The sequence below is a fragment of the Macaca mulatta genome, chromosome 11, assembly GCF_049350105.2.
Source record: "Macaca mulatta isolate MMU2019108-1 chromosome 11, T2T-MMU8v2.0, whole genome shotgun sequence".
In the NCBI taxonomy this organism is placed as follows: domain Eukaryota; kingdom Metazoa; phylum Chordata; class Mammalia; order Primates; family Cercopithecidae; genus Macaca; species Macaca mulatta.
Genome location: NC_133416.1, coordinates 28,667,811 through 28,692,224, shown reverse-complemented (window position 1 = coordinate 28,692,224; position 24,414 = coordinate 28,667,811). Strand labels below are relative to the sequence as shown.

General features: G+C 41.5%; 1 protein-coding gene across 1 annotated transcript in view; it reads left to right on the top strand.

The window, feature by feature from the left end:
- Positions 1-6,306, top strand: part of ITPR2 (inositol 1,4,5-trisphosphate receptor type 2) — a 495,598-nt gene extending 489,292 nt beyond the window's left edge. The window contains exons 56-57 of the mRNA XM_028829349.2: positions 2,853-3,014; positions 3,707-6,306. Of these exons, the coding sequence (XP_028685182.1) occupies positions 2,853-3,014; positions 3,707-3,793 (249 nt within the window). The 3' untranslated portion in view covers positions 3,794-6,306. The remainder of the gene's footprint in view (positions 1-2,852; positions 3,015-3,706) is intronic.
- The last annotated feature ends 18,108 nt before the right edge of the window (positions 6,307-24,414 follow it).

Here is a 24,414-nt window from a genome sequence, read left to right as displayed (position 1 = left end):
AAGGCACTCTCACCTCAAAATTTTTCATTTCATAAAGTTGTTTTACCTTCAGAATTTTAAATTTTGTTATTTTACTTTCTGTCCACAATCTCCTGTCTTGCCAACAGACCATGGTGCAGACAGATCTGAGTTGGGATCCCAGCTAATCCGGTTACCAGCTTCATTTCTTAATCTATTTTGTGTTGCTGTGAAGAAATATCTGGGACTGGGTAATTTATAAAGAAAAGAAAGTTATTTAGGGAATGGTTCTGAAGGCTACACAAGAAGCATGGTGCCAGCATCTGCTTGGTTTCTGGTGAAGGCTTTTGTGCTGCATCAAAATATGGCAGAGAAGGGCCAAAGGGGAAGTGGGCATATGCAAAAAGACACCAAACCCTAGGGGCACCCTGGCTTGTAACATCGCACTCTCACAGGAACTAATCCATTCCCCCGAGAACCCATCGAGGCTCCTAAGAGGGAGAACTCACCGGACGCGGTGGCTCACGCCTGTAATCCCAGAACTTTGGGAAGCCGAGGCAGGTGGATCACCTGAGGTCGCAAGTTCGAGACCAGCCTGACCAACATGAAGAAACCCCATCTCTACTAAAAATACAAAATTAGCCAGGTGTGGTGGCGCATGTCTGTAATCCCAACTACTCAGGAGGCTGAGGCAGGAGAATCGCTTGAACCCAGGAGGTGGAGGTTGTGGTGAGCGGAGATTGCGCCATTGCACTCCAGCTGGACAACAACAAGACTGAAACTCAGTCTTAAAAAAAACAGTGATAGCTCACTTACTACTGTGAGAATGGCACCAAGCCAATTCCTGAGGGATCTGCCCCCATGACCCAAATACCTCTCATTCGGCCCACTTCCAACACCGGAGATCAAATTTCAACAGGAGGTTTGGAGAACACAGACAAACCATATCTAAACCATGGTACCTCACTTTCTTCAGTTGTAAAATTCACATAATAAGTAATGTAAATTAATTTTAAATTCACACATTAATGTGTGAACTCCCTTAAACCTTGATCTTTCTGATGCTCATCCCAGGGAGACACAGCATGCTGTATCAGTCAAGCTTTCTATCTCATCTGCACATCCATCTGGGCTGTGGGTGAGCAGCTGGACCAGCCACACTACCGTGCAAGCATTTCATGGATCCCTGTTAGGTTTCCTCTGCTCTTCCCCCACAGGCCTATTTCAGATCTTTCCCCTTTGCTCCATCTCCCTACCCAGCCAGTCTTCCCTGTTTCTATAAACCAGAGTCCTTAACACTTTAATGATATTAGAACCACACACATTCCCTGAGGTCCTGATTTGGTAAGAGGTGGTGGGGTGGGAATCTGCAGTTTTCAAAAGCAACCAGGGGATTTCGGTACACACAGTGTACAGCCCACTGTTTGTGGAGGGCTGTCCTGAGCCATAAGCTCCTTGAGAGCAGACACACAGTCTTATCTGACTTTCACCCCTAAATACCTAACAATAGATGCTGAAGGATTGATTGAATGAATGAATCTGTCACTCTGCACTTCAGAGTAAGTTACTGTTCGCCTTTGAAATGCTAATTAGCTACAGCTGTTTAAATGCAGTTTAAAACTTCAATATGTTTTATCTTTAGTTCTTTATCAGCCCTTTTCACTGCCATTGGGGGCAGGGAACTATAAAGAACTTGTTATTCTCTGCCTAGCAACAACAACAAAAAGCCAACCCAAGGGCCAGGTAAGATTGAGCCTGCAGTCTAGAGATACACAAATTGGGCCTTGCCACTGTCACTTAGGGAAGAACACTGATGACTCTCATTCTAGGGATTCCACAGGCAGAGGCTGTTATAGCCATTTCAGTGGACTTTTCTGGAATGGAAAGTTTCAAGCACAATGCTCACTGCTAGGGATGTTAGGAGAAGGTGATTTAGAGAAATAGGTGGGTAGACAGAGACAAAGACTGGCACACCCCGTCAATGCTGCAGAGGCTTCAAATCCCAGCTTGGCCATTTACTAGCTTGTGACAAGTGTAATGAAACTTAGAACCTCTTGTTTCCTTATCTGTAAAATGGGGACCACATGATTTACCTTGCGGAGCTTTGGGGAGGATGGAAAAATGTCATATAAGTAATATATAGTGATTCTATGATGTTAGACAATTGAGCAGAGTCTTGAAGAAAGCATCTGTCAGTCTCTACCACTATTGGAGGGAAAACACACACACACACACAACACCTACACCCAGGCTGCCTACAAAAACAGAAGTGGAACCAGCTATTGCCCTGTGGGGAAGTCTAACTCTCACCCATTGCAATAAAATATTTCCAAAGGGAGCAGACAGAGTAACCTCAGGCCATGCCCTCCCACTTCCCTCTTCCTCAAGTGGAGCTCGGAGGGAGGCAGAGCTGGTGGGGAGCCTTTATAGAGGAAGTGGGAGGTAAAGTAGTGTGGGTGGCTGAGGCTGAAACATTTCTTTCACCACCTTCCTATACCGTCCCCCACCTTCTCTTCTGTGCCAGGGGGAAAGAGAAACAGTGCATGCCTATGCTGTACCCACACACACTTGGATCTGCTCCCCCAGCCTCCAGATCCCACCTCATCATTCGTCATCATTCACTGAATGCCTGTAGCCCTCACGGTGCTTTCTAAATGCCTCAGCTGGAACCTCCCTGGGAGCCCATATAAAGTTTGCTTCAATATTTGGGGTCTTCCCCCAGCCCATGAAGACCAGCGTCTAAGCCCTACTTCAGCCCTTCCCTGTGCCTGGTTTTCTCTCTCCAATTTAAGTGCTAAGAGACTTTGGTTTATATGTTAATAATAATAAACAGCTATAGACGTTCTCCCCTTCCATACTTATTCCCTTATTCCCACACATTTATTTACTTTCAGGAGAAGAATTTGGATTGGTTTCCTCGGATGCGAGCCATGTCCCTCGTTAGCAATGAAGGCGACAGTGAGCAAAATGAAATTCGGAACCTTCAGGAGAAGTTGGAATCGACCATGAGTCTAGTCAAACAGCTGTCGGGTCAGCTGGCAGAGCTCAAGGAGCAGGTGGGTGCATTCAGGGAGACGGTGCTGGGTGGGATAAAATCATTCACCACCTCTGGTGAGGGGAGACAGAGGGTCCAGGGAGCCAGGTCATTAGCCATAGAGGATTGCAAACTCCGAGAAAGAAACCTCACATCGTACTGTAGAACCGCATCCCAGCAAACGGGGACTTCCACTTATCCCATCTCCCTGAGCCTTGTGCGACACTTCTCCTTCTGTGGAAGGGGGAAAGGAGAAAATGCCAAACTACAAGCATCTCTTTGCATTAAAAAAAAAAAATCATTTTCTGCCATGATAGTAATTACTAAGCCCATGGGAAAGGCAGATCCTCATTAGTATCTGCCATTTCAATGCTATAATCAACGCCTTTATCATATAAAATTGTTAGTATTAGTAAAAATATCAACAGTAACCATGGTAGCTATTAAAATGACTGTGGTGATGGTGACAGCTATGTGACAGGCAAGATCTGTTTTCTAAAATGGCTCCTGCTTCCTAACCACAAAGAGGGGTTTGCTCTTTTTCTCTGATTATGGAAATTCACTTTAAAAAAGAATCCATTTTTTGATAAATATATTCTATATGATGCTGGACAGTAGGTAGTTGGGGAATATTAACTCAAAACGGTTGTGGCCCACCAGCACTGGATAAGAGCGAGAAAATCCGCTGAACACACGCTCTCTCTTTTCCCCCAGATGACAGAACAAAGGAAGAATAAGCAGAGACTGGGCTTCCTCGGATCAAACACACCCCATGTGAATCATCACATGCCACCACACTGATACCATGGGGGGAAGCCGTGACTAGCCTTTCATCAGTGTCCTGCCTGATCACTGAATAAAGAACTGAGATGGAGGGGAGTGAACAGTGCCTATTGTTGAAAAGTTAAAAACAACCAAGTGCCAAGATGTTGAGTGGGTTAGCTCTGAGAACAATTTATAACTGTGTTTTCATGGTTGCGAAGACCTAACCTCAAATGCATCTGCTAGAAAGCGTACATCACACATTCGCAATGCAACAGGAAGAAAAGGCTTGCCCAAAAGGCTGGAGAGGGCAGGGAGCATCAGGGTGGAAGGAGACACGGGGCAGAGAGAACTATCTTCTGCTAAATCGATAGGAGTCAGTTTTGTCTTAAATGCTGACTACAGCCACTGACATGGTTGGCTGGAATTTCTTTCTTTTAATTGTGGCATATAGGTTCGTGATACAAGAAGTCATACTTTGGTGGCTAAGTTTTCCTAAGGAAAATAACTGAAAAGATGAAAAGTGAGAGTTGAAAAGAGAAATGATAATGCTTCCAAACTGTAGCTGTCTCAGGGCAATTTCTTTATTTATAACATGAAGCACAATGGATTTACAGCTCTAGGAACTTAGTACTTTGGAGCTTTTGCCTCTCATGCTGACAACATAACAGAATGTGATTGCCTTCTCTGGATTCCGACAGGCTCTGTCAATGTGGAGCACAAAAGGAGATTTTCGTATAACTTGTTGAAAACGTGCTCTAAGTCATGGATAGGCTAAGATTTTTTAAAGATCTGGGGGAATAAAAAGCCAACAGTAAACCCCAGGAAAGGGTTTTTAGAGACCGTGTGCATGCTATTAAAATATATTGAGATTAATACATGAACATGCTTAAAGGTGATAGGAATTACTGAGAAACTTATGGTGGTGGCATTGCCTTTTCTAAACCTGCAGTGAAAGCTATTTGACTCATGTTTGCTGTGCCTAAAGAATTGCTTCAGGAACTGAGCGTGTTTATTTATGGTATTCCTGCAGTTAGGAAAAAAAAAAATCCAAGAAATGTATTGAATACTCAAGAAAATGCTGCATTTCAATTACGTATTTAAAACTGTATCTGAAAGGGCTTTTCAAAATGTAGAAAGACAAAAACCTCTTATTCGAATTGTTTTTATGTTAAATCATGCACTCAGAATTTGTGGAGGGAGAGAACCTGGCGTGTTCAGGTTATTCTTAGAGACTACACGTTTGGAATAGCAGAGCAAAATGTGGATAATTAAAGTGTTAGGAAAAGAAGCGGTGTGTTGGGACCCAGAGCAATGAATTTTTGAACTGAAGCTACTGGTACTCCCCAGCACCACCTCATACTAAGAATTCCTCACTCTGACATGGTAGTATTTTTTCTGACCAGGAGTTGAAAGACCCTGACATTCGTGATCCAAAGATATAAGAAATTTTGATATGTCTGCATGTAGCACAGAACTTTGAACCTAACAGGCAGTCAATAAATACAAGAGAAATTTAGTTGTCATTCAGTTACTCTTAATTCTTTATAAAACTTTAAGCGATAGCACATATTTGTTTGTTTTAAATGGCTTTCCCAAAATCAAAGTAGACTAAAGCAGCCATCTTTAAAATCCAGGATCATCAATGCTATTAACAGTATCAGGTTAAAAGTACACTTTAAAATATTTTAATCAGGCAGAGTTTTATGGATAGAGAATAGAAGAGAAAGGTGGTAAATACTGAACATATTCCAATATAGGAACCTATCTCTATTTTAGTACAAAATAAAATATTTCTGACATCTGAACTAGAGGTCAAGAGAATAAATTCATTTGTACACATCTGAGCAACCTGTCTTTCAGATGATAAAGTATCTAGCCTTTTCTGACACCATAATAGTTCATTTTGTAGGGAATAAGCCATTAGGTGTATATAATTGCTATCTAGAAATGACCTAATGTCCCCAACCACTGTGTAGTGGCAGATCACTGTTTCACAGCGTATTTTCTCCTAAGGAAAGTATTCAAAAGAGACTGCAACTAACAAGACTCTTATTTCATCAAAATTTAAATATTTCTTAGTTGTATTTTTAATGCCTCTTTCTTTTCTGCCTAAATGCTTAGAAAAGGCACTTTTCAGAACATCAAATTCCTAATGGAGAAGATAATGGGGAAATTTGACATTTGTTATAAATTTATATTTGTTATGTGTATGTTTGTTAATGCAACTGGAATATTTGACCTAGGTAAGTATCAGTTAACATCCTTGTATTTATATAGTGACATCAAAATAAATGCAATCATCTTGGACTTTGATGTTAAGGGAGATTTTGAAAAAAATATTTAGTTATTTAAAATCCATATTGGTTCAAAAATATTAGTTTCTGCTGAATAATATTTTTAATTTCAAAAGGGTTTTGTTCCCTCTGTACTCCATTCTGAGGCTCAAGAGCTTAATGCAAGTCTGTTTTCTGAGTTAACACTTTTAGATGAGAAAATGCTTGTATCATATAGGACTATAATATAAATAAATAATTTATATGTATGCAAAATATATCATATTTTCTACCCCTTAAAAAGTTAAATTAGAAATGAGCTTATTTTCTTACACATCAACATTTTTCTGTTGGTAAAGAGGACACAACTTCTAGGGATTGTTAATAATATCAGGAAGATATTTCATTCATCAGAACTAATTGTGTGCTTCTTCCCATATTCTCAGCTCATAACTCCCTGTTTTGGCTGCTCTCTTTATTTTACAATTGTTTTATTGCAAACAGCAAGGCAGTATGGCCCACACTCAGCCCCCAGCCCCCAGCCCCCAGGACTGAGAATGAGTGGGGAGGCTGGGGAGTTGGTGAGAGAAGGTGGAGATAGGGATTTCTGCTTCCCAGTACTCTTATCATTAGAGAAAAGGAGGGGTAAATATTACCTAATAAGAAGAAAAAAGCTTATTCTTCAGGGACCCAGTAGATTGGATATAAGCAAGTAAATATCGCACAGGCATCATGATATAACAGTTGATGGACCCCAGAGATACCCCTTACCCATGCAGAGAACAAAGCTGTGTGGAAGAGCAACTGCCATAAGACGGTGTGTTCCCTCCAGCGGCTGTTAAAGCCAACCTGAATCACAAATCAGCTATTTCGACCTACAGACCCATTCCAATATGCTGTGATACACGACACGGTGCACCGCAGAGGAGACTGACACCTTCAGCACAAACACAGATGCCTGCGGGAGCTTGGCAAGTCACTGAATTGCACGAAATTGTGAGGGGCACACCAAATGCAGGGATGGGGAAGGCCGTGGGAAGCTCCGTATTCTCAAAGTTTGACAGCTAGTTCTGGTTTGTAGAAAATGCCTGAGGCCAGTAGAGGCCCTGTAGTCACTCATTGCTGCTGTTTCTGATATAATTATTGAGAAAGCTATCTCATTTAATAGAAGAAAACATGCACCATCAAAACCAGAGAGCCTAACGTGCATGTGAAAATCGAGAAATCTGAAAACAAATCCAGGTACCCTTCTCTGAACTGGAGTGTTTCCACAGACTTGAATAATTTATGAAATTATCACACCAGTACTTCTCATATCACCAAGAAGACTTTCTATCCTGCCGTAGAGGGTTACTATATTTGCCTAAAAACACAATTCCAATATATGTCAAGGGCAGATAATTTATAAGTAAATGTTAATAAAATTGGATGTGTATAACTTTTTTGTTTGCAATACTTTAAAGTGTTTATTTCTAAGTAATAATGTTTCTAAGTAATATCTGCTTTGGTATGAAAAGGCATTATGATTGCTATTTTACAGAGCAAGACATTAGTTATAAAAAATTTGGTGACTTGAACCACACCGATGAGCTAATCCAGATGGACTAGTGTCCCTAAGGCTTATTGGGATTTGGCCAGTTCCCCAGTGTACCAACTCGTACTGGTGCATCACATGGTGTCTGATGGCCTGCTTGAGCTCAGTGGGCACAGACCATTGGGTGGCTTAGGATTTCCTGATTCTTAACACGCACAGCTTTAAATGATACTTCCCCTCAGAAGAGAACCGAGTGTGCAACAGCTGAAGTCAACATGGGTGGCACAAATCACATGCACTCTAGAAATAGAATTCTTTACTCATATGGGTATTTTCCAGTGTGCCACAGTTCCTTGAAGTAGTGTGGAAACATTTGTTTGTTTTGTTTGTAATCAGAGGAAAGGTTGGGGGAGGGCAATTGGACAGGGAGTTCCTCTTCTGGTGAGAGTAATTGGCACGAAGAGCGGGCAGTAGTGTGCATGTGGGGGCAGTGTGGTGGAAGTCCGCAAGTCACCCTTCCTTTGCCTGGTCAACTGGGGTGCTTTGAGGAAGTCCTAATGTTCAGAGAACAACTCCAGGCCAGAATGTGTGTACTTCAGCCTCACCTATGTTCCTCACCCACATCAGAGGTGCTGGCATCTCACACAGAGCCACATGGCAAACAAAAACAGACACCAAATATGATGCTGGGAGAAAAATGTATAGAAACAGAGATAAGTTGTTAAACTCAGTTTGACTCTGTTTCACAGAAAATGATGGCTTTTACTGCCTCAGTGTGGGTTTCCCCCCAGATTAGCCTGTTCCCCTTTAACTCTGGTCCTTGGGGCAAGATCAGCTCCAGGGAGAGTGGCCGTACTCACAGATGTGGGAATGTGGCCACAGGCATGGACTTCCTGTACGATCCACTCCAGACATCCGTGCAAAGCTCCCCTCCCCTCAGGTCTACTTGCATAGGACAGAGCTGCTTCGAATGCTCTAATGACTGTGCTTTCTGGTTTTTCAGTAATAATTATCTTCACTTTGGACAATTATATCCTCCCTTCTCTATACCATAACCCACTCCCTCTTCTCCTTTTACGTGGGTCAGGTGTATCTTTGTGATCTTGGCCTTCTAAGCAGTAAATTCAAATAAAAAGTCTGTAACCACAATACCTTAAAATTAGGCCCTGCAGTATTAAAAATATGAGTGTACAACTATCAATTAGGGTTTCTCAGGGAAACAAAATAGGTATTGGTATCATGGGCTGAAGATTTTGTTTTAGGCATTAGATACCATGCAGTTATGGTAAAGAACTCTCCGGAAGGCTAATGCTTCTGTGTCTGGTGGAAGGCCTGAAGTCACTGTGAGTCAGTGGGGCCGGCAGTCAGGAAGGAAAGCTGGGTATGAAGCAGGAGAGAGCAAGGATAAGCTAGAACTCATGAAGACAAACCAAAATTTGCATCTAGCTCTCACCACCATACTGCGGTGGTGCGGATGACCTAAACTCCATAGTGCGGATGACCTAAAAACAAAGCTGGCACCCTTCCTCATGGAATTGCATGTGCATCTGGCCCAGGACTCAGACGAGCTGAAGGAAGAGATCTCATGTGAGCTGGAGAACTGTAGGCTAGCTACTGCCCACACCGACAGAGTGAGCCAGGAGATGAGGCTGGGTGTTGCAGCGGCACCTGTTGCCTGCTACTTCTGAGCTTAGTGACTGCATCACTTCCACCTTCCAAATCTCATGAAGATATCTCCTGTGGTCATATCTAACGTGTAACCCTATGAGTAAGGGAATTCTAGGAAATTCTGTAGTTACAGGTTAACTAGTCATAGTTCAGAACCTCTCCACTGAAGTAGACCTCAGTAGTGATACCCCTTTGCCTAGTTTATGCACAGAAGTCACACTTCTCAGCACCCATTGCAATTGAGTGGCAACACATGGCTACTTCTCACCAGTGGATTGTGAGGCCAGCTGACAATCTGAGGTTTCAAAAGCCCCCATACGGCCTTCAGTTCTTTTCCTGCCACATCAATCATGGAGGCCAAGATGGAACCACCCTAAATCCCTGAGATTTAAATCTCTGAATCATTGAAGGGAGCTACCTTGAGACCTACAGCAGAATTGGTGAGAAATAAACTTTTATGTGTTAAGCCATTAAAATTTAAGGATTTTTATTTCTTTTTGGTTGTTAAATAAATGTATGTGATAACTTGTTACTGCAACATAACCCAGCCCACCTGACTAACACAGACATATGTATTAGGCATCAGGATGTTACTGGCGGAAGAGATCTGAGTTACCCTGAGTTACCGGCAGCGAACCTGTACAGGTCTGCAGCAACCTCAACTCTTGCCTTCTCGGAAGAAATAATTCAACTGAGGGGCATAAAGCAGAAAAAAGGACTGAGGGAAGTTTCAGAGCAGGAGTAAAAAAGCTTTAGAACTGTAAGGAAAGGAAGGAAAGAAAAGAAGGAAAGTATAACTTGCAAGAGGGCCAAGTGAATGACTTGAGAAACCAAGTACGTAGCTTGACCTCTTGACTCGGGCCTACTTCCAGGATTTGCCTTACTTCTCCCTACTCCTGAGATCTTATTGGGAAGCTGCTGATCAGTTTCAGGTGTTTTCTGTGCATTGGGAAACTGCCTTTCTCTGGCGCTGGCTGTGACCAATTATTACTCTAGAGAAACGGTTAACAACTGCCTGACCATCACCTGATGGTCGCCCAGTGCTTTTGGTGTGTGTGTCAGGCTGGGGGTCCTCTCCTGCCCTGCTCATACATGACTAGCTACCTACTGTAATGAGAAAATCTCTAACTTCTGGGATTTATCCAAGAGAAATGTAAACTAAGAAAAAGATCTATACAGTTGTACCTTCGTATTTGTGGAGTATTGGTTCCAGGACCTCCCCCGCCTCCCACTCCCCTCGTCCCCCGCCCAGATATTGATACTGAATTCCACAGACGTTCAAGTCCCTGATATAAAATGACATAGTATTTGTATACAACCAACAAACCTCCTTCTGTGTACTTTAAATAATCTCTAAGTTACTTATAACACCTAATACAATGTAAATGGTATATAAGTTACTGTTATGCTGTATTGTTTAGGAGATAATGACAAGAAAAAAGTCTGTACGTGTTCAGTACAGATGTAAACATTCATTTCTTTTGCCAAATATTTTTTATCTGCAGTTGATCGAATCCACAGATGCAGGACCTACAGATACAGAGGGCCAACTATGTATACAAAATACTCATCATATTATTATTTATAATTTAAAAATTGAACACAGTCCAAATGTCCAGCAACTTGGGTGTGTTTAAAAATTTATCATTCAGACATAGGCTGGAATGTTATGAAACCTATGAGAAGTATATAAATTGAGGCAATACTGGAAAATAGGCAGAATAAATGTTTTAAATGGCTACAAAATTGTATATACACTATTATCTTCATGATACAAAAAAGCCAACTTCTCCAAAAAATTTGAACAGAATATATTGCAATGATATTCATTGTAAAATAGCTATAGGATATACATTTTCTTTTTCTTTACTTTCTAAACTTTTTATCATTTTAAAAATTGCTTTTATAGTTTAATAATAACATTTTTTTAAAATAAATGAAGATCCTAATGACTAAAATCCAGCCAGTATTTCCTAAGAACAAGTTCTTCCAAACTCATTTGCATTTTTATAGGATCACTAGAATTGTAGATTAAGTAAATACCATAGCCACAGTTTAAATTGATTTCAACAAGACATTTAAGAAAAGTTTCCATGATGTTCCTGTTGACAAGATAGAGAAACTTATCCTGGATGACAATGGAGCTTACCAATTTGCATGCAAGTGAACAATTTCGCTTAATATGAGACTAGAGTAAAATATCCTTGGCCTGCTGTTAGATCTCTGTCCTTGGCTTTTCCCAACCAACATTTATTTAAATGTCTGGAAGAAAGAAATAGCAAAATTATAAAATGTGGAAATGACATAAAGTTGGAAAGTAGATTTAACATGATTGATGACAGAGTAACAATAATATCAGAAAACTGGAACAATGAACAAAGCTGTTCTGAATAACTTTAACTGAAAAATGCAAAGTTTAGCTCCAAAAAGCTCAGTTTCATAAATATAGGATAGAACAGATAGCCATTCATGTGAAAAACAAACAAATACTGAGATTTTTGAATAGCCTCTACCTCCATGCCTGTATATTTATTTGTCTCAACAACTATTTATTTAGTACTTGTTATATTTAAGGAATTTTTCAGTGGTCCAGGCAAGACAGGATAATGGTTTTATCTTAAGGAGTAGGCTCTAGGGACAGAAAAAGGAGTTGGTTGCAAAAAGTATTCAAAATGATGAGCTTATCCTTGGATATGTGAGTTTTAGTTATTTTAGAGACATCCAGGAAGAAATATTTGTTTGACCGTTGGATATATAGGTTTGGACTATGAAAAAAAAGGGCTAGAAATAAAAGATGACAGAGTCATCGGGACATACATGGTAATGAGATCAAAGGAACAAATGAATGCTGAAAGAGAGAGTAGATACTAAGAAGAGAAGTTTGAGGACACAGCCCCAAAGAAAATCTAGCAAGAAATAGTTAATAAGAAAGAAAAACCAGAGAGCTAGTGAGAGAAAAGGAAATGATGTTTCAGAAGTTAAGAGAAGAGTTTCAAAAAGATGTAGAACTTCCAGGCAAGTAAGCAGGTAGACCATCAGAGCCTGATTAGCTCCTCCTAACTCTATTCACAAACATAGAAAACACAGAAAGGAAACCATACCTCATAGTAAAACATAAAAATAAAACATTTTAATCATTCATAAACTAAATAACATAATACCATTACTGAAGCTAAGAAAAATCTGTTAAGGAACTTTTCTAACTATATCTTTTACAACACACTAGACATTCCATTCTAGAATTAGTTCATGGATAGCTGAAAGAAAGAAACTAGGAGAAAACTTTGACTGATTCCCACAATTTGTCACTAATTTCAGGACACGGGCCACACTCAACTGGATAGGTGGCCATCCCATTTATTTATTTTTATTTTTTGTTTTTTTGAGGCAGAGTCTTGCTCTGTCACCCAGGCTGTAGTGCGGTGGCAGGATCTCAGCTCACTGCAACCACTGCCTCCCGGGCTCAAACAGTTCTCCTGCCTCAGCCTCCTGAGTAGTTGGAATTCCAAGTGTGTGCCACCATGCCTGGCTAATTTTTGTATTTTTAGTGGAGATGGGATTTCACCATGTTGGCCAGGCTGGTCTCAAACTCCTGATCTCGTGATCCCCCCGCCTTGGCCTCCCAAAGTGCTGAGATTACAGGCATGAGCCACCATTGCCCGGCCAGCCATCCCTTTTAACGTGAGAACTATTTCTGAGTTCTTCAGTTCCAGTGTCAACTTCCCCTTTCTCCCTTGCATTCCCATCAGATCTTCTCATTCCACCTCTAAAGATAAACTTCCTGTACATGGCACTACAGGAAGTAGAACAGGTTAGTAGAGAAGCTAGGTGCATCTTGGCATATTTAATCAATGAAGGAAAGTGTTAGGAGCCTGGGTAAGATTTCTGGAACTAGTACTTGCTGGGCACTGTGGGTCTGTGTATATATATTAATGGAAAATAATGCACTGCCTCTGACTCTAAGAGAAGCTAGAATCAGTGTGGGATGATGCACTTTGGCTCTGTAAGGATTGCTTATTGGGCACTGCAATTTGGGATGCCAGCCATGCATATCAACCTGCCTCAAACAAGAAGAGCAAAGAGGAACTCTGCATTCTTCTTCCTTCAGCATTGCTGATTGAGAGCACCCGGAAAGGTGGTGCAGAATTGCTTCAGTGTAGCGGGAGATGCACTAGAGAAGATAGCCTGGCCAGACTTTCAAGTCAGCCTTCACACAGTAGGGATGCCACTGAATATCGAACTAAAGGAAGTGGTGGCAGAAGAGCCTTCTCTGCATCTCAATTTTTTAATGCCCCTCTAAATTCGATTACAGGAAAACCTACAAATAGTGTGATAGAAGATTTTAAATGAGAAGCACATTACTATCGTCGTTCAAACTCACCTCTATAGGCTCAAATGTTCTGGCTTCAAGATACACAGCAGATGGCCATTTGCCTGTGCTACTCAACAATTTTAACATACTTCTACTGCTTCGACACATATATTGTAGTGTGTCCCTTTCTTGGCTTAACGCAGCAGGGCTGCGTGTAGGCATGCACACAGATAAACACAAGTAACAAATGCACTATATTACAAAGTGTTGAGACTGATTTTGTTTGCACCCTTCACAAGCTCATTATTCTTTACCCCCTGGGCTGGCTCAGTGAATGAACTATGAAGGCAGCCAACTCACACAGCATGATGGTCGATTCTGGGAGGGCCATGCCCCTCCCCACTGTCTCCTATCTAATTTGAACTGTCCATTATTCATTAGTCACTTTTTAAAATTCAATGTAATTGTGGAAGAATTGGGGATACAGTGGATAAATGGCTTTAGAAGACACTCTATTGAAAAAGCACTATTGGGAGGAGAACGATGACTGTGATATTCTGTCACTTTTCCATTAGATCTTATTGGCTAATAGTCGATGATGTACCCCTAAATTAGGTAATTTATTTAGTGCCAACTCTGTGCCTATATGTTCTAGGGGAGAGTGGCAGGCAGGGAGTGAATCAAAAAGATATGGCATGTCTTAAAATGACATGCTACTGAGAGGTACAGGTGCACAGACAATTTTGAAGCCAGGTGGCAGGTGAGATAAGAGAGGTAGACTGTGGGGCCCAGAGGAAGGAGTTTGGAGGAGAGGAGAGAGAGGCTTACCAATGGAGAATTCATATTCTTATAAAACTAGTAACAGCTAACATTTCCTGTATGCGTCCTCAGGGTCAGGTCCTCTTTTAAAGACTGCACATGTTTGAACTCATTTAATGCTCATACAACCCCATGAAATAAGTATATAACTATCTCTAGTTTAAAGATGAGGAAACTGAGGCATGGGGTGGTTGAGCAATTTGCGAAAAGTTTCACAACAGGTAAGTGGGGATGAGAATAGAGGCAGTCTCATTCCAGAATCCATCCTCTTTGCCTACATTCTGTGTCCTAAAGACAAATAGAAGAAGCGGAATGAATAAAGTTCAAGGAGGAATGGGACTGTAGCTATTATGACTGCATGTTCTTGGCCCCCCACACCAAATTAATATGCTGAAATCCTAACCTGCAGTATGATGGTAGTAGGAAATGGGTCCTTTGAGGAGTAATTAGGTAGAGGCCTCATGTGTGGAATGAGTGTCTTTACCAAAGGACCCCACAGAGCTCTCTCTCTTTCCATCCTGTGACGATACAGTGAGAAGTCATCAATCTGCAACCCAGAAGAGGACCTTCACCAGGAACCGTATCAGCTGACACTATGATCTTGGACTTCCCAGCCTCCAGAACTGTGAGATATAAATTTCTGTTGTTTAAGCCACCCAGTCTACAGTATTCTGTTATGGCAGACCCAATCACTAAGACCACCGCAGTGCTGTTTAATATTTAAAGGATGGTAAAAGCAGGAGGAAAGCTAGGCAGCTCTTGGAACAGGATCATGCAGGATAAACACCCGAAAGAAGGGAAGTAATGAAGCCAAGCTCTGCCTCTTCCTACCTTTATTAACAAACATCCATCAGACCCAGGACCATTCCAGGCACTAAGCGAGGCACTGGGGATACAAAGATAAATAAAACAAGCATTGTTTTGGGGGAGCTCACATTTCAAGGATGTGACAAGCCAAAAATAGATTTTAATACAATGTGGTAAATCTATGGGCAGGTTATAGAAGGCGCTGTGGGTGCTCAAAAGAAGAAGTTGCTATGTCCAAAGTGTTGAGAGAGCTTGTGAAGAACTGAATGGGAATTTAGAAGTGGCCAAGGAAAGGGCTCAGGGAGAGGGACCTGAAGTCATAGGAAGCGTGAAATCAGAGAGGAGAGAAAGAAACAGGCTTCATGGAACAGCCAATCAAAAGGGCCTTTGTGTCATGGAGCGGTAGCTGTGAAATTGTTCTAGATTATTATGCCAAGGAATAATGCGGGAAGCCCCAGAGCTTTTATATAGGAAGCAGAACACAATCATATTTAGTTTTAGGGATATGACTGAAGGAAGAAGGAAGGAAGGGGTGTATTAAGGTTCTCTAGAGGGACAGAATGAATAGGATATATATACACACACATATATATGTGTATATATGTATATGTATATATATGTATGTATGTATATAAAGGAGAGTTTATTAAGTATTAAATCACAGGATCACAAGGTCTCACAATAGGCCGTCTGCAAGCTGAGGAGCAAGGAAAGCCAGTTTGAGTCCGAAAACTGAAGAACTTGGAGTCCCATGTTCGAGGGCAGGAGGGATAGAGCATGGGAGAAAGATGTAGGCCAATCTAGCCTTTTCGCATTTTTCTGTCTGCTTTATATTCTAACCAGGCTGGCAGCTGATTAGATTGTACCCACCGACATTAAGGGTGGGTCTTCCTTTCCCAGCCCACTGACTCAAATGTTAATCTCCTTTGGCAACACCCTCCAAGACACACCCAAGATCAATACTTTGCATCTTTCAATCCAGTCAAGTTGACGCTCAGTATTAACCATCACAGATGGGTTTGAGAGGAAGAAGCCATTAACAAGAAGTTCTGCTCGATTGAAGGTTGTTGCAAAGACCTACCCAAGAGAACAGAAGGCCTGTCCCAGAGCAGTGGTTGTCTGATGAATGAAAGTAAACAGACCCAAGAGACATGAATGAGGTAGAGGATTTTAGATCAATAATAAGTCAGGAAGGGAGAGTTTTTCAGGATTAGCTGAAAGTTCTAATTTGGGAGACAGAGTAAATGTCATTAGCAGGGAGAGAAAATTCTAAAGAGTGGTTATGTTAGTGACCTGTTGAGCTTGAGGAATCTACAAGGCATCCAGATGAGTATTATAGTACACTCTCTAATTGCCGTGGCAAAATAATATCATCATTTTGATTTCCTAACACCTTATTTGGAATGCCAGACAGCTTCACTGAAAAGATATGACGCATAGTGGATATTAGGTAATTGAATCAGTTCCTTGGATATTCTAGATAGAGAAGCAATGATCACAAAGTACTTTAAGTTCAGTTAAGAACCAAGGTTTGTGTTGAGTTTTATAGTACTATGACATATGTTGTTTCTTTTAATCCCTCCAGCAGTCCTAAAGGCAGGCAATATTTAATATCTTTCCATTTTTATAGATGAGGGATCTGAGTCCAAATCAGTTGTCTTAGTTACCACATAATGAGTAGCAGAGCTCCCGCATGACTACCTCCTTCCTCCTTTGCCTCCAGAGAGAAATCATCCTCCTAAGACTGCAGACCCACTGAGGGCAGGAGGGTGATCTTGTGACCTGACGCCAGGCACAGTGCCTAGTGTATGGTAGCATGGTATCATCTGTTTGCGGAATGAATGAATGGATGCCACACATCTAACATTCTAGAATTGTTTACCTTATCAAATAACATGACTACATCCTGAGTAAATATCTCCATGGAGATGAAAAATTAAAGACACTAGCCAGGCAGTTTCTACTTGATGTGAAATAGCTGGAAGAGTGAGTAGATTCTATTAGTAAAAATAACAAGTATGGAGAATTAACATTTTAAAAATGAATATATAAAAAGATATTTCCATGTAATATAATTAATTTCCCAAACTACTAGCAGGAAGGCCCTTTCCTGTATCTCACCTGAACAAGTGTTTTTGTTGCTTGATTTCCAAGGGTGTGTCTACACATCGACTCTCATCACCTTCTCTGTCTGCCTCTCTCTATTTTATTGCATGACATTTTCATTGAGCTATTGAAATTGGATGTGTCAGACACATTAAAAGCAATGGCAGCTGTGGCAAGTTAGTTGATATATTTTAAAATAAACCAAGAGGGCCATGCAGATGTCAGGGGAATAAATTGCTCTGTTTAGCAACAAGTGATTTATTTAACCACTGTAGACAGGGTCCAAGGGAATGCCAAGCTGCATACATTTTGGTTGGGAAAAGCTGAGCTATTTTCTCAGAAATCTCTCCTGTGGGATCAAAATAAGAGTGGGAGAAGTTTATGAGAAGATTAATTAAATTCTTGATTTGGGAATGACCCTGAAGAATGAGTTTTATTTCCCATGTGCTTCAAAATTGACCTCTTAGTGTTTCTGCAGGTGAGACACGTTCTGGAAGCATCAGGTATTGGCAATAACCCTGACTTCATGGGTGTCACTCAAACTGCAGCAGCAGCATTTCTCTGTAGCTTGCCTTTGAGGGAAAAGTGTGATGTTTCCAAGAGTGTGATAAAAATAAATAAATAAATAGGGCCGGAGGCTGGGAATTTCACTCTTTCTTCCTCTCGCCATTCAACCTTGGCCAGGGACTGCTAGATACGAAGTAATCAATAAACGTGAATTGATTGGAATCTAAAGTTGCAGACGTGCAGCACAGCAGTGAAAGCACAGGATCTGGAAACAGAAGGTCCAGATTTGCATCCTGGTTCTGTCGCTTAATGACCATGTGCCCATGAGCCAGTTTCTGACCTTTCTTTGCTTCATTTTTCTCATCCATAGATGAAGATAGGAACAGTACTCACCACATACAGTGGATGTGAAGTTAAGTAAGTTACTGCAATCACAGAAGGGGTTCCGCCTGCAGTGCTGACTTCACCTATCCACATCATCAGTTCTCCTGTCTATTGGTTCATTCCCCCAGCATACATATGTTGTACTCCTTTTAAAAAGAATCTGCGATCCTACATCCTCCTTCAGTTGTGACCTTATTCCCTTTCTCCCATTTACATCAAAACTCCTGGAAAATAGAAAGTAGAAAGATGGTTACCAAAGGCTGGGAAGGGTAGTTGGGGATTGGAGGAAGGTGGGGATGGTTAATGTGTATGAAAAAAAAATAGAAAAGAAAATGAATAAGACCTACTATTTGATAGCACAATAGGGTGACTATAGTCAATGGTAACTTAATTATATATTTTAAAATAATAGAGAATGTAATTGGATTGTTTGTAACTCAAAGGATAAATGCTTGAGGAGATGGATACCTCATTCTTCATGATGTGCTTATTTCACATTGCATATCTGTATCAAGACATCTCATGTACCCCATAAATATATACACCTACTATGTACTACACAATTTTTTTTAACATAATTAAAAATTAAAAATACATATATATATATATATATATTTTTTTTTGAGACACAGTCTGGCTCTGTCGCCCCGACTAGAGTGTAGTGGCATGATCTCGGCTCTCTGCAACCTCCATGTCCCAGGTTTAGGCTATTCTCCTGCCTCAGCCTCCTGAGTTGCTGGGATTATAGGCACTTGCCACCACACCCAGCTAATTTTTGTATTATTAGTAGAGATGGGGTTTCACCATGTTGGCCAGGCTGCTCTTGAACTCCTGACCTCTTGTGATCCCCTACTTCAACTTCCCAAAGTGCTGGGGTTACAGGTGTGAGCCACTGCACCTGGCCTGATAAATTGAATTTTAGAAACAATAAAAGAAATTCCTGGAAAGAATTGTGCATTTGCTCTTTGATCCACTCAGACTTTTACCTCCAGTGTTCAAATGAAACTGTTCATCCAAATCACCTGTGCCCTTCATCTTGCCTAATCTAAAGGTTCATTCTTACGTCTCATGAGACTCGATGTTTCAGCAGCATTGACCCATTCCTGACTCCCTCCATCATTCTTAAAACACGACTCTTTCCTTTCCTGGTTTTTTTCTCACTCCACTATTTGCTCTTTCACAGTCTCCTTTGCAGGCACCTTCTCACTGTAGTGCCCCTGGATCCAGTCTCTGGAACTCTTCTATTATTTTTCTACACTCCTAAGATCATTTCATCCAGTTTCATGCAGGATATAGAGATTTAGATACATGGCAATGACTCCCAGATCAGTGCCTCTACCTCCAGCTTTCTCCTCATTTTTCATATCTCCACTTACATGAATAATAGGCCTCTCAACCTTCAGACAGTTCAGTCCTCGTTACTCACAAATTCCATATTTACAAATTTTCTTATTCACTAAAATCTATTTGTGACCCCTAGATCAGTACTCATGGCAATTTCATAGTCATTGCAGTCACGTGCAGGCCTATAAAAATTTTGAGTCACCCGACATGTACGTTCCAGATGAGATGAGACAAGACATTCTACCTTCTTGTTCTAACCCTCACGATGTAAATAAGCATCCTTTTCATGATCTATTTAATGCCACTCTTTTACACTTTTGTGCTTTTTGTTAGTGACCTTGTTCTTTAAAATGGCACCCAAATCTTCCTTTGAAATTGCCCCACTTCCTACACCTTCATTATGTCAAGCCTAGTCCCAACCACGATTGCCTTGATTGTGGCAGTTACATCCTAGTTGGTTACCCTCCTCTCATCTGTAACCATGCCCGCTCCCAGCACACATAAGGCAGATCGTGTCCCTCCTCTGCTGAGAACCCTTCAAAGATGAGAGTCTTATGTGAAGCCACACTGTCATCTTTGTTCCTAATATATCATGGCATGCTCTCAGCTCAAGGCCTTGCATTTGCTCTTTTCTCTATTTCATGTTTTCTTTTCTTTTCTTTTTTTTTTTTTCTTTTTTTGGAGACAGAGTCTCACTGTGTTTCGTAGGCTGGAGTGCAATGGCGCGATCTTGGCTCACTGTAACCTCTGCCTCTGGGGTTCCAGCACTTCGCCTGCCTCAGCTTCCCAAGTAGCTGGGATTACAGGCGCATGCCACTACACTCAGCTTGTTTTTGTATTTTTAGTAGAAACAGGGTTTCTCCATGTTGACCAGGCTGATCTCCAACTCCTGACCTCAGATGATCCGCCTGCTTTGGCCTCCCAAAGTGCTGGGATTACAGGCGTGAGCCATCGTGCCCAGCACTTCTTTTCTCTATTTCAAACATTTGTCCTGCAAGGATGCAAGTGGCTCACTCTTCCCTGCCTTTTTGTCTCTGCTCAAACATCAGTTTATCAGAAAAAACTTCCCTAGTTACTCTATATAGAACTGCACTTCCTTTAGTCTCTATCCTCTTACTCAGCCTTACTTTTCTTCATATCGATTATCACCCTGTATATTAAAACTCTGCTTATTGATTACTCTCAAAAGAATGTAAACTTCTTGAGGGCAAAGACTTGATCTATTTTGTTCACTGCTGTTTTCCCAGTGCCTGAAACATTACCAAACACAAAGTAGGTGCTCAATAAAATTTATTTTGATGAGGATTCATACTTTGGTTTCTTCTGTGTGAAATGGAGATAATACGACTCTCTTTCACACTGGAATTTATCTATTACAGTATTAGATTGTACTTCAGACTGCCTGCCAGGCCCTTGGGCCATCTCCAATAAGTCAGCTCAGGGAAGGCTAGTGTCCACTATTGACCTAAGCAAGCCAATGACAGCCTACACCTGAAGCAGAGATCAGGAATGTTGAGATTATCTACTGCCCCTTGGCTTTGGTAAGAGGAATCAAAAATGGCTGTGTTGTTTTAGAAAATATCACCTTGAAAGCTCCATGATGATGTACCAATTTGCTCTGATTGTCTCATAAAGCACCATTTTCCTTCCCCATATATTATGGAGGAGATGGCTCTCTTCTCAAAGGGATCTGTGCCATTTTAAAACTTTTCTTCCCATGCAGGATGAGCCACTGGCTGAAATGGTTAGATCACCATCCATCCAGCCATGCTATTGTAACACAGGACACTCATGTAGGATTGAGGCCTGGAAAGTTAAATGCATGATTCCCAGGTGTTAGGGCTCCTTACCAAGAATGTTTGCTTAACTTTGAAAGGAAAGTTTCCCTGGGAACATACATCCTGGTGAACAGGATCAGGTGTTGCTTAATAGATATTATGCAGATACAGAGTAAACGTTGGGCTTACCTAGGGGAGTTGGCTGCCGAGGCAATTTCATTCTTCGGCCTTGGCCAGCAACCCAGAATTTTAGGGAAGAGTCAAGGCTGGAAGCCACGTGCATTGAGGATCTAGGAAACCACCCACAGAGTCATCCTTCTTCCAGACTCAGCCTCCTCAGACAAAAAATCCCACTCTGTTCCCAGGCCGGAGAGCCTCTGGGATTGGAATTGCTCAAGCCTGGGCTCACAGACATATCACTGTATTCATTTGCTCCACAGGTAGGTGCGTAGTTTGGCCCCATATGCAACCAAGTTAACAGAAACTCGGGAAATTTCAAAATTGATTTTTATGGCAAAAAGAACACATGACCATTGTGATAGAAAACATTGGAACATACAGGCAAGCACCATAAATTTTAAAAAGAGCTCATAATCCCCAAACGCATAGATTAAACATCATTAATAATTTCTTGTCTCACGTTCCAGACTTTTGTCTATCACGTGGGAGTACATACAGTGTAAAACAAATTGGATTACTCTAACAATGGTGTTTTATGGTCCTTCTCTATATACTATCCTACGGTAGACATTTTCCCAGGTCATTGATTATTCTGTTCTAGTGAGTTTTTAATGGCCATACAACATTCCAACATAAAAATGTACCATAGTTTGTTGAACAATGCTTTACAGTTGAACATTTAGATAATTTTCAGGTTTTCGTTATTAAAGATAACACTATGATGAGCATGATTGAACTTACATATTTGTGTATGCCTCTGATTCCTGTCTAAGAATAAATTCATTCAAATGAAATCATGCAACCAAAACATATGAGTATTTTCAAGGCTTCAAAAACGTTTTGCTAATTTATACTCCTACACTTGCAGCATGAAACAGGCCCTTTCCCAAAGGTGACTTTTAGGTAAGGCTGCTTTGGTGACCCAAACTAGGGTCCCCCTGCCTCTGATGAAGCTAAACTGTGCCGCTGGAAGCTGCCCCAGGGCAGCTGTGTGCAGAAGGCTGTTTTTGCCCTTTGGGGCCTTCCGGCTGCACTTTCTCATCTCTACAGCCGGGCCAGCTGAAGCATGTGGAGGTCAGGTGATGTGTGTGGGGTCATGCAGCCAGCAGTGACTCAGCCAAACCCACTCCAGCTCCTGAACCTTGCTCAGATCACAAGGCTGAGAGCACTCGCTTTCCCTGCGGCCCACAATTTCCAAATAATTAAAAGAGGCTCCTTGCGCTTGAGTTTGTAGATATTAAGTTTTTGGAATGAGTGGTTCAGCCCCATGACCTTGTTAATTGGTGACACTAAATGCTGTATAATCCTGCCTTCCTTTTTCTTTCTGGAAACAATCAGAATAATTTGTTGAGCTTCCCTGCACTGTATAATTTGCAATGAAGCTTTGTGATGAGTCTATTCAGGTGCCCATCTGAGACTCAGATTCAAAGACATAACTGCTGAGCTGAATCAAAACAACAATTCTGGTACATCTGATTCATTATGACTCATGCATCAAACTCAAGCTGCCTGTTAAGATACTAGAACACTCTCACCAACATAAGAAAACCCCTGATGACAAAGATTGGCCAACTCTTGGGAATAATTGTCTCCTTCATCCATAATTCAGTAAGCCAAATTAAATTCAGGTGACCCATAGTCAAGTCAACCTAACAAGACTGTCTCTTCTCAGTGGCTGGGCCAGCATGGGGGATGACTACAGCTATTCCACAGGGAGTCTTTGCTTCCAATGGTTTACTATCGCTGTATTACTCTCTGGAATGGAGCCTGTGAGCTCAAGGTCCTCTGTGGACATCATACTTTGTTCTGATACTTAGCCATACACAGTGGGAGTTGAATCCCACATGTCCTCTTATGGCCCAGCACCATTTTCACAGGGTTAAGAGAAAATGGAAGAGCATCAACCTCAGCTGGGAAATGACTCTTGACTCTTTCCCCGGGAGAGTATATCAGTTACATCCTCTGGGCATTCAGAGATGAGCCTAATATGTAAAAATTAAACAAAGTAAACAGGCCAAAAAGACACCTACTTGTAGTATAGCTGCTGTGTTATTTATCTGCTAATATAAATGCACAGTCACATAACCTAGCTGATTCTAAACTGCACAGGTGAGTGTTTGCAGAATTGGGGGCTGGGAAATTTTCTCAGTACCTATTTGCATGAGACTGTGTTTCAGGAAGGCTTTTGGTTGTTAGCTGAAGGATGATGATGGAATTTAATGAGAAGTCCTTGGGACAGAGACTGAAATGGTGGGATGGCCTGGTACTTGGTTCCTATCAGGACATTGGGGGCGATTTGAGCTCAGAGGAATAAGGGATGACAGCCATGTCCTGGGCTTCGGCACTGCTCTAACGTTCTGAAGGTCAGCAGATTTGAGAGCCTTGCAGGGGAGATGTTGGCATGGATGCTGGTGATGCTCATGACAGGTTCTGCCAGTCATGGCAGGACTGAGGCTCCTTCAGAAGGTGTTGTGAGTAGAGGATGCTGAGGAGGGAGAGGGGGAAAAAGAGAAAGAATAAGGCAAACACCACATGTGATTATATCTAATAGTCTGACTTATGAGTTCCTGTGGGAGAACTTTGGGGAAGACCAGAAATGCTTGGGGAGACCTTGCAGGAGTCTACAGGGCAGGTTAGGCTAGGGCAGGAAACCCTGTTGTAAATGCTGATGCATCCATCACACCAAGCCCCCCCCCCACCCTGTTTTTGCACATCAGTCTTTTATTTCTTGGCATTTAGGTAATGGCTGGATTTTTTTTTGTTGTTGTTTTTGAGACAGGGTCTCATTCTGTTGCCCAGGATGGAGTACAGTGACGTGATCTCAGCTCACTGAAGTCTTGACCTCCCAGGTTCAAGTGATTCTCACACCTCAGCCTCCCAAGTAGCTGGGACTGTAGGTACACCACTGCCCCCACCAAAGTTTTGTATTTTCAGTAGAGATGGGG